Here is a 10,329-nt window from a genome sequence, read left to right on the forward strand (position 1 = left end):
TTCGTCTCTCATACTTTGGACATATTGTCCGGAGGAAACAGTCGCTGGAGAAGGATGTCATGCTGGGTAAGGTGGAGGGTCAGAAAAAAAGAGGAAGACCCCTAACGAGATGGATTGGCCAGGTAGCATCATTGATGGACTCAAGTGTGGCAGTGGTAGTTAGGTTGGCCCAGGATCGGACATTGTTTCGTTCTGCTGTGCATGGGGTCGCTGTGAGTCGGTTCCGCCTCAATGGCACCTGACAACAACAACATAGTTCTTATTGTTGTTGTTGTTGTTGTTAAGTGCTGTTGAGTCGGTTCCAACCCATAGTGACCCTGTATAGAGTTTCCAAGGAGCAGCTGGTAAGCTTGAACCACTGACCTTGTAGTGCAGTGCATTAACCCACAGCACCACACCAGGACTCCAGTTCTTATTATGTGAAGTGCCATCAAGTTGGTTCCGACCCATAGTGACCCTGTATAGGGTTTTCAAGGAGCATCTGATGAGCTTGAACTGCCTACCTTGCAGTTCAAATGGCTTTGCAGTCTGGCGCATTAACCTACGGTGCCACACCAGGACTAGAAGGGCTTTAATTGTAGGTAGTAGGACTCATCATTAACAGACAATAATGAATTGCTAAGGAGCTCTGGCAGGAGCTCTGGTAGCATAGTGGTTACGAATCGGGCTGCGAACCTTAAGGCCAGCAGTTCGAAACTACCAGCGGTTCCATGGGAGAAAGATGAGGCTTTCTGCTCCTGTAAAGATTTACAGTCACGGAAACCCTGTACAGGGTCACTATTGGTTGGAACTGACCCGAAGGCACATAACAACAACAACAAGGAGCTCTGGTAGCGTAGTGATTACGAATTGGGCTGCTAACCTCAGGGTCAGCAGTTCGAAACTACCAGCGGTTCCATGGGAGAAAGATGAGGCTTTCTGCTCCCGTAAAGATTCACAGCCTGGGAAACCCTGTACAGGGTCGCTATGAGTTGGAACTGACTCCGTGACACATAACAACAACAACATTGTTGAATGCCATCAAGTCGATTACAACTCATAGGGACCCATGTGACAGAGTACAACTAGAACTGCTGCATAGGGTTTTGTTTGGTTTTGTTTTCTGGCTAGTTTTTAAGAGAGCAGATTGCCAGCTCTTCTCCCATGTAGTGCCTGGGTGCGTTCAACCCACGAACTTTTCAGTAAGCAACGTAGTGGTTAACTGTGTTTGCCATCAGGGCTCCTTAATGAATTGCTATAGGTAAAGTTTTAGATCAAGGGAATAAGAAAATGCAAATGAGGCTTTTAGATTCAGAAGGTAGAAATGAACAGGATGAACAGGAAGAACATGTTGAGAAATTCAGTAATACAGGTCTAAGGTAACCAAGAATCTGGATTCTGGGAAAGGCTAAAGTGGAAATGTCATTTATATAAATTTGAGGGAAGAAGAAACTGACAAATAAAATAACTTTAATGGCTACTTCAGATATGAAAAGAAATGCAAGAAAAGAGTCACTGATTATGCCCAAATCTGAAGTTGTCATTTCTCCATGTCAGTAAAAGAAAAAGATCTGAGAGTGATAGAGGATGTCACTGACGCGTGGACATGAGCATCAGATGAGCCTGAATTTACGGCCTGGCTCTGACTCCTAACTTGGTACAATAGTGAATGTCAGTCATTAGCGTTGCTTTAGCTTCTAAACCTCAGTTCTGTGTGGAGGCTCCTTGTCAGGGCTGTTAGGAGAATTCCATGTAGCCTAAGAAAGTCTTAATAGTTACGGATTCAGTGTTGACACTCTTTCTTTCACATGGAACACTCCATCCATCTGATCACTGTAGTTGTTACATTGCCATCTCTTCAAACTGACCTTGCAGTTCAGAGCATTATCCCACAGTGCCACACCAGGACTCTACTGGACACCTGTTAGGCCTCACTTGAAAACAAAACCCCAAATGCACATCTCTATGCTTGCACTAGTACTTCAGTGCAAGCCCACGCCATTTTTCACTTTAATTACAGCAATGATCTCCCAGCTTCCAGTCTTTGGCCCCTTCCCCACAAGTCTTTTAAAACATTTATCAGGTTCTATTATCTTTGTTCTCCAAACACTTCAATGGCTTCTCCTCTTGTAGAATGAGCTCTTCCAAACTATAGCTCCTGGCTACCCATCAATAGAACTTCTTACCTCTCTAAACCTGCTGTGTTCTGTGATATTGACTTCCCTGCTGATTCGGAAATATGCCTTGCCCTAGCACTTTTGCACTTGCTCCCTCTACCCAAAACATTAATTCCTCACATAGCTGTGGCTCACTCTGTCACTTAATTCATTCCAGTCTCTTCGGAGAGGCCTTCCCTCATATCCTAACTTGCATACCAACCTCCTCTACAAGTTGACTTCTTTCCCTTCCCTTTCCTTTAATTCAAAATACTCATCTGCTCCTGACTTTACATTCTGTATCTGTTTATTGCCCAGTTCCTCTATTAGAATACAAGCTTTTTGAAGGCAGTGACTTCATCCAATTTGCTTACTTCTGCATCCTAAGTTCAAAGTGGGCACTTAATAAATACTGATTAAGTGACCTAATATCATTACGATTATGGAGTCCTGGTGTGGTGTTATAGAATAGGCACTGGACTGCTCACCACAAGGTTGGTGGTTCACCCACCAGCTGCTCCTCAGAACCCTAAACAGGGTCACTATGAGTTGGAAATGACTCAACAGCACTTAACTACGACAACCACAACAGCATCATTATTATTATTTTATGAGCAAGTTGGATTACTAGATAATGTGAGTCACAATCTGGAACTCTTGAACTCAAAGAGATCTTTGAAGGTAGCAGTTTTCTACATTTATAATGGTCTAGGATTCCTTGTGTGGGACTGTAGGATAAACACTGAACTGTTTAACCATGAGGTCAGCAGTTCAAACCTACCAGCCACTCCTCCAGAATCTTATACAGGGTCATTATGAGTCGGAACTGACTCGACGGCACTTAACAAGTCAGACTCTGAGCTCAAGAACAGGGCCTTTGGTCATACTCCCTTCATAGACATATCCCTAGAATCTGGGGTAATTCCTGAAATATGACAGTCCTTCAAAAAGTTTGTGGAAAAATTGCATTATCCTTTAATTCCAATTTTCCATGAATTTTTGAAAGTGTCCTCAAACACTGAGCGCTTAATAGATGTATCTATATTGATGTGGCTCTGTGGGCTAATGCGTCAGACTGCAAAGTTGTTTGAACTGCAAGGTCGGTGGTTCAAGCTTACCAGCTGCTCCTTGGAAACCCTCTACAGGGTCGCTATGGGTCGGAATTGACTTGATGGCACTTAACAACAACAACAGCAACATATTGCAACTAATTAGCATGGAGTTGGAAATGTGGGGAAAAGGAAGCACTCAAAACAATGTCTCATGAGATGGCTTGACACAGTAGCTGCAACCCTGAGCTCATACCTAGCAATGATTGGGAGGGTGATGTAGCATCAGGAAGTGCTTCATTCTGCCATAATAAAAACATGGCTGTTAAGGTCCTTGAGGGTCATGGACAATTAAGTGCTGGGCTGCTAGTTCAAGCTTGGTGGTTTGAACCCACCAAGACACACACCTTGGAAGACAAGTCAATTCATCTACTTCCTAAGTCATAGCCATGAAAACGCCAACATACAGGGGTTGCTATGAGTTAGAATGGACTTAGGGGCAGCTGTTTTTATGGATGTTAATGGCTTAGGCTGGAGGGCCTTTTTGACTGGCCGTTGAGATGTCTCTGACTCATGGTAATCATACACATAACAGAATGAAATATTGCTCGTCCCTGTGCCATATTCATGACTGATGGTGGTATCTTTGAGGCCATTGTTCCCATTTCATCTCATGGAAGACAGCAGTTCTCCAGGAGCTGTTACAATGCTCCTTCGTGACTAACAGTTCTACTTGGACACACTTAGGTCTACTTGATGGCAAGCAGTGGTCTCACCAACAATTTATCAGCCCTGAGTCCTGGTGTGACGCTATAGAATAAGCACTGGACTGCTAACCTCAAAGTCAGTTCAAACCCCCAGGCACTCCTTGTAAACCCTATGCAGGATTGTGATGAGTTGGAACTAACTCGACAACTGATAACAACAAGAAGCAGCTTTAGGAGTCCCTGAGTGTGCACGTGCAGTTAATGTACTGTGTACTGCTAACCAAAAGGTTGGAAGTTCGAGTCCATCCAGCAGTGCTTTGAAAGAAAGGTCTGGTGATCTACTTCTAGATATCAGACAATAGAAACCCCTGTGGATTACAGTAGTCTGATCTGCAACCAATCAAAGGTTCTAACAATAACAAGAAAGATTAACAAATGTGCACTTAAGCTTCGTATTAAGGTAATTCACTGTTTTGATCATTTTCCTGTTCTGCATTGTCTCCACCTTTTTTTAATCTTACTGGAGCCCTGGTGTAGCATTGAAGGATAAGCACTGGAATGTTAACCACAAAGTTGGCAGATCAAACCCACCAGCTGTTCCTTGGAAATGCTATATTGCTGTTGTTAAGTGCCATGGAGTTGGTGCCGACCCATAACGACCCTGTATAGGGTTTCCTAGGAGCGGCTGGTGAACTTGAACCGCCGACCTTGTTGTTTAAACTGACTTTGCAGTCCAGCACATTAACCCACAGCGCCACACAACTGGTAGAAACATTAAAGTAAAAACATTTTAAAAGTTAATATTGCATTTTTAGAAATCCCGTGATCTCCAGGGATCTGGGTGCGGTCGCCCTCTCCCGCTGTGGACAGACACAGGGCGGAAGTGTCCCTGTCCAACTGAAGTTTTTCTTCTCCCTTCCCCCAACTACCTGCTTGGCACTAAGTCCCACCCTACCCAAGTGGGTTACGTTCAGAACCTAGTTTCTCTGCACCGGGTCGCCTCACTTTCTTTTGGAGTCACTCAAGAAAACACAACAGTCCTCATAAAGTAATATCACTTATCTCCCTTCTTCCCTGTGTTTCCTGTTTCTATCCCTTCTTTCGTAAGCCTACAGAACTTTGTCCTTGGGTACATACTGTCCTTTGGATCTAAAATGGTTGATTATTCTAAAGAGCGTGTACGTCCTTACTATTTGTGCTCCCCTTAGAGACCTGCATGAATTATTGAATGGGAACCTAATCTGCTATGTAAACCTTCACCCAATTCACAGTAAGTGTTTTCAGTAAAAAAGAAAGAAAACAAGTCACAGGCCACCAAGTACCCGGAAGCAACACCTCCCCTCCGCTTCCCTTAGGGCTCAGGCGCGCATGCGCGAGAAGGGAGCACGGGCGTGGGGAGAGAGGAGACTGTGCGGCGGTTGGATGACAAAGGTCACGCCCACAACGTAACGTCCCTGCGCATGCTCTGAGTGCTAGCTTCTAGTATTTTAGACCGCGTTTGGGCGTTTTGCGCTGAGTTTGCTTCGGGACGCTTTGAGAGAGGTTACAGGTCTTCAGGTAGCTCACTGGTTCTCGAAGCTCGTTTTCGCCCTGAATTCGCGAGGGAAATCGTTTGTTGTTCCTTTTTATCTGTCTTGAGTGAAGTTTCGACGGCTTGTGGTAAGTTTTCTAGTGGTGGGGTCGGGCCTGGGGTTATCTCAGGTGTAGGTGACAGGAAAAGTACTCTACTCGACCTGGCGCGAAAAATGGGGTTGGGTGCGCTCGGGAAGGCAAACATTTTGTTTCGGGTCCCCAGAGTCGTAGCTTTAATCCGGGTTTAAAGTTTCAGGGCGCGTTTGTTTCTACAGGGCCCAAGCGCGCCTGCGCCGTCGCTCAGGGTCCGCGCGCGCCGGGCGGGGTCACTTCCGGGAGGCGGGGACAATCCGGGACGCGGTAACCCTCTTCCGGACTGCGCCTTTAATTTAATTATTGCTTTGTTTTTAAGGAGTCCCGGGAGTTTTCGGGAAGCGGTTTCTTCTTCTTGAAGTTGTTTATTCTTCTTGAAGCAGCACGAGATGTCTAATTACGTCAATGACATGTGGCCGGGCTCCCCGCAGAAGGAGCCCCCCTTGACCGACCATTCCAGCCACCTGTCGTCCTCGAGGTCTAGCAGTCCCTCCTCCCGAAGCTCACCGTCCCCCCATAGCTTAACTCGCTCGTCGTCCCGCAGTCGGAGCCGACCCCGTAAAAGAGACAAGTCCAGATCTCGCTCCCGGCGGCGCCACCAGCGGAAGTGCAGGCGCTACTCACGCTCGTACTCCCGGAGCCGCTCGCGCCCCCGCAGCCGCCGCCATCGCCCCCGAGAGCGGCCCCACGAGGCCTCGCGGAGCAGCCGCCGCTCCCCTCGGCGCTCCCCTCCGCGTTACCGGCCTCGCTCCCGCTCGCATTCCCGGGGCCGCTCCAGCCACCGGAGGGCGCACGGCCTCGCCCGGGGGCGGCGTTACTACGGCTTCGGCCGCACCGTGTACCCTGAAGACGACCGCAGCCGCAGGGAGAGGTCCAGGAGCAGGTCGCGGAGCCGAACGCCCTTCCGCTTAACTGAGAAAGGTGGGTTCCTTCCCGAGGACCTAGGCCACGGGTCGCCTTTTATTTTCGGCACAGTAATGCCAGTTGTGAAAAGTTGGCTGATTTTGGGGTGGGATGGGTGGTTACTTCATAATGCAGTTCTTCCTGATCGGATTAAAGGGTCACATCCAAAATGCGAGTGCACGGCCCAGGTGATAGCGACCTGGAGTGGCTGACCAAAGATAGATTTGGCCTATTTTGATAGCGGCTCAATGCTTAACTCAGCGCTTAACTCAACTTTCTTAGGTCTATGTTGTTTAGTGCCTTTCAGTTGTTTCAGGCTCAAATAGCGATCCTGTATGAGGTTTCAGAGGAGTAGCTGGTGAGCTTGAACTACTGCTGCCCTTGTGGCAAGCAGTCCAGTGCTTATGTTAGTTTTACAGCGTTGCACATCTCTGGTTCACTTTAAGATCTAAAAGATCTGTTGTTAGGTGCTATCGAGTGGATTCAGACACCGTGTATAGGGTTTGTGAGAACAACTGGTGACTTTGAATTGCCTACCTTGCAGTCCAATGCTTATCCTACAGTGCCACACCAGGACTCCATAAAAGAAGTTGTTGAGAGCCATCGAGTCAATTCCGACCCATAGCGATCCTGTATAGGGTTTCCAAGGAGCAGCTGGTGAGCCTAACGGGGGAACCTTTCAGTTCAAACAGCTTTGCAGTCTGGCACATTAACCCACAGCGCCACACCAGGACTCCATGATTACATTATATATAATAAAGACTTTTTGTTAAGTGCTGTTGAGTTGGTTCAATTCATAGCTACCCTGTATAGGGTTTCCACAGAACGGCTGGTGAGTTTGAACCCCCAACCTTAAGTTCAAATGGATAAAAAGATTTGTTGGATGATTTCTGGGACAGAAAAAAAGACATTTTGGAACTTTATTGCTATTGGCTCATTAGTTACAGTAATTGTAATTGTTAATGTAAACTGGATATTGGTTAGGAAGACTAAATTTTCACAGTTTTTTTGGTACATTTAAAATGATTTTTAAAAGTATTACCAAAACAAGTTCAGAACTGGAACATAAGGAACACATTGATATTTTTCATAAAAATCGTGTATAATTTATGGTTCTGGGTTTTGGAAACTAATGAATGTCTTTTATCTCTTGTAGATCGAATGGAGCTGTTAGAAATCGCAAAAGCCAATGCAGCGAAAGCTTTAGGAACAGCCAACTTTGACTTGCCAGCTAGTCTCAGAACTGTGCCTGTTTCTAAAGAAACAAACTATGGGACAAGTAATGCTGTGAAGTCTGAGGTAAGTGTTCCATGCTTATTCAAAGGAAATACTCAGTAAATCTACCACCAAGAGGAACTGATTAGCCGTTTTTAGTTTTAGTTTTTTTTTTTTTTTTAAGATTACCTAATATAATTTGCCAGTTTCAAAGTTAGAAAATATTAGAAATGCTGTCATCTGAAAATGGAAAAGTTAAAACTTTGCTTTGGTGATTAACCATCCCAGATTTTCTTGAACTGTTCCTGAAAGTCTATTTCACGAAACCCCTCTTGGGTGCACAAAATCCTGGTTGTCAAAAATAGCAGGCCTGAAAATGTTAGCTAGGCTCTCACACATGGAAATGGGAGAATAATGAACTTTATTTTTATTTTTGCTTGACACAATACTAGTTACTGTCATGCTGTTAATATTATAATTGCTAGTGTCTGTGTTTGAAGATTTTCTAAACTCTAGTCTTTACACTATCTGTAGCTTCCCTTTGCAGCCTTATGTTCCCACAAATTCTGTACTCAGCATACAGTATAGTTTACCTGCTTTATTTCTGTCTTATAGAAATCTTGAATGTGGTCTCCAGACATTGATGAAGAAAATCTGTTGGTAATTGATACATGGGCTAAAGCATCAGATCTTTATTTACATTCACATATGAGAGCTTAGCTTTTGGTTAGTAGATGATATGCATGCTAGAATTTGGGTCAAGTACCATTTGGTTAACGGTTCTAAAACTAACTTTTAAATGGTACGCTTTGTAATAAGGGGGCATCCGTGATGTAGATGTCCCTTTCATAATATATGCAATATATTCCAGATATTTTGAGAGATTACAGAAGAAGAGACCTGCTTCACTTGCAGATAAGTCTATTGTAATTTTTCAGAAATGTTCAGGGTGTGCACTGGCAAATAGTGAAATTCAAAGCTTAAAATGTGTAGCCTTAAAGATTTAGAGGAATTAGCCATTGATGTTCACATTTGTTTTTGATTTATATTGAACTCTAGAGACTGCTCAGGTTTTTTGTAGCTAATAAATTTTTTTATTGTCTGAATCAAAAAGACTGTAGAAACAGTTAACGTTAGGCTTAGATAAGTAAATGCTGTTTAGATTAGGGTCCTAATAGTAGGTTTGCTTGGTATTGTAGACAAATAGTCTCAGTCGAGTTGCTTATCTAGATGGTTAGGTATAAATGCCATACTTAGTTAAAATAAAATAGAAACTGAGTATTTTATGATATGACTTTACTCTTACAAGTAATTTGGAGTAAAGAGGATAAAATTATTTGTATTATGACCAAGAATGCCTTAAGCCTTTCACTAAATTTGTTTTGTTATGGGGAAACCTGAACAGAGTACTTAGGCCAGTATTTACATGGTTAGAGCCTACTTGACTTGTGTATGCAACTTGAATTTGTATACTACTTGTTACACAGTACTTGTAAACCAAGGGCATACTTTTAAAAAATATACTTTCCTTACCTGTCTAGCTGTCGGAAAAGTTAACCAAAGATGGAACTAAAAATCCAAGTGAAAAATCTTCCCAGCAAAGAAGCATAGCTTTTAGCTCTAATGTAGTAAGTACTATCTAAGCATTGGACATTCAAAAAATTCAGAATTTGAGCATACTAGTATTACGCAGGCTTTTATTTCTATTGGAAAGTTTACAGTTTTTTGTCTTTGGTGATCATTTGGGGTGTATTAAGCCTCTTTGTTCCCATTAAAGCACTGTTGTAGAAACAGTCTCAACTTGGTAAAAATGAATACTTTGAAAGTATGTAAGTTTCAACAATTCCATTTCAGGGATGTGAAAGCTGAATAATTTCATCAATTACTAATAGCGTTTCTATTTTTGTGCCACTTTTATAAGTGTCTAATAGTATGGATTCCCATATCTGACATCCACATTGCTTTCAGTAATTTGTTACTCTTGTGTCTATTCCCCTTAATAACATTTTTAAAGGGAACTCATTTTAAAATCAGAACTCTTAATTCCCCTAAATCACAGTATCTCAGACTCAGCTAAGGGCTTCAAAAGTTAAACATCAAAGCTATTAGAACATATATACCCTTGACATACCCAGTGTTCCCATTGGTTTTCTTGAGGAGTTAAGGTTTGATTGTATCGGCTTAATAAATGAGGTCCACACTTTTCATTTTGTTGATATGTCTTAAGTTCTGTTCTTAGATTAAATTATTAAGATTGCTAATGTATGTTTGGGAATTGATACAAGAATTTGTTTTCTTACAGAATTCTGTAGCAAAGACAATACTCGGGAAAGAAGCTAAAGCTACTGGAGAAGAGACTTCGGGATCACCAAAAGTAGATAAGAAGAAAAGTCCTTATGTACTGTGGTTACCTGTGTAAAGAAGAAAACTAATGGCTAAGGTTGTCTGAAACAGCACTTTATCAAAAATTTCTAGCATTATCCCATCCCTTAGAGCCATTTAATGGTAACTTGCAAATAAAACCCCCTACTCAAGAAGATTTTATGTACTTAAATATTTAAATATTAACATTTTACGCGTGTGTTGCAGATGTGAGATAGCACAAGTGGACCAGAGGTTACAAACAGGTGGGAGTCTTGTATATATACTTGTAAA

The 10,329-nt window shown here is 43.1% G+C and overlaps 1 protein-coding gene across 1 annotated transcript; it reads left to right on the forward strand.

The window, feature by feature from the left end:
- The first annotated feature begins 5,945 nt into the window (after window positions 1-5,945).
- On the forward strand, window positions 5,946-10,093 carry LOC102817875 (chromosome unknown open reading frame, human C1orf63). Its single transcript, XM_006862284.1, has 4 exons — window positions 5,946-6,477; window positions 7,616-7,758; window positions 9,216-9,299; window positions 9,977-10,093. Exons 1-4 carry the CDS (start codon window positions 5,946-5,948, stop codon window positions 10,091-10,093), a joined length of 876 nt encoding a protein of 291 aa, XP_006862346.1.
- Window positions 10,094-10,329: the final 236 nt, after the last annotated feature.

Source organism: Chrysochloris asiatica, unplaced genomic scaffold (assembly GCF_000296735.1).
Source record: "Chrysochloris asiatica unplaced genomic scaffold, ChrAsi1.0 scaffold00047, whole genome shotgun sequence".
Lineage (NCBI taxonomy): Eukaryota > Metazoa > Chordata > Mammalia > Afrosoricida > Chrysochloridae > Chrysochloris > Chrysochloris asiatica.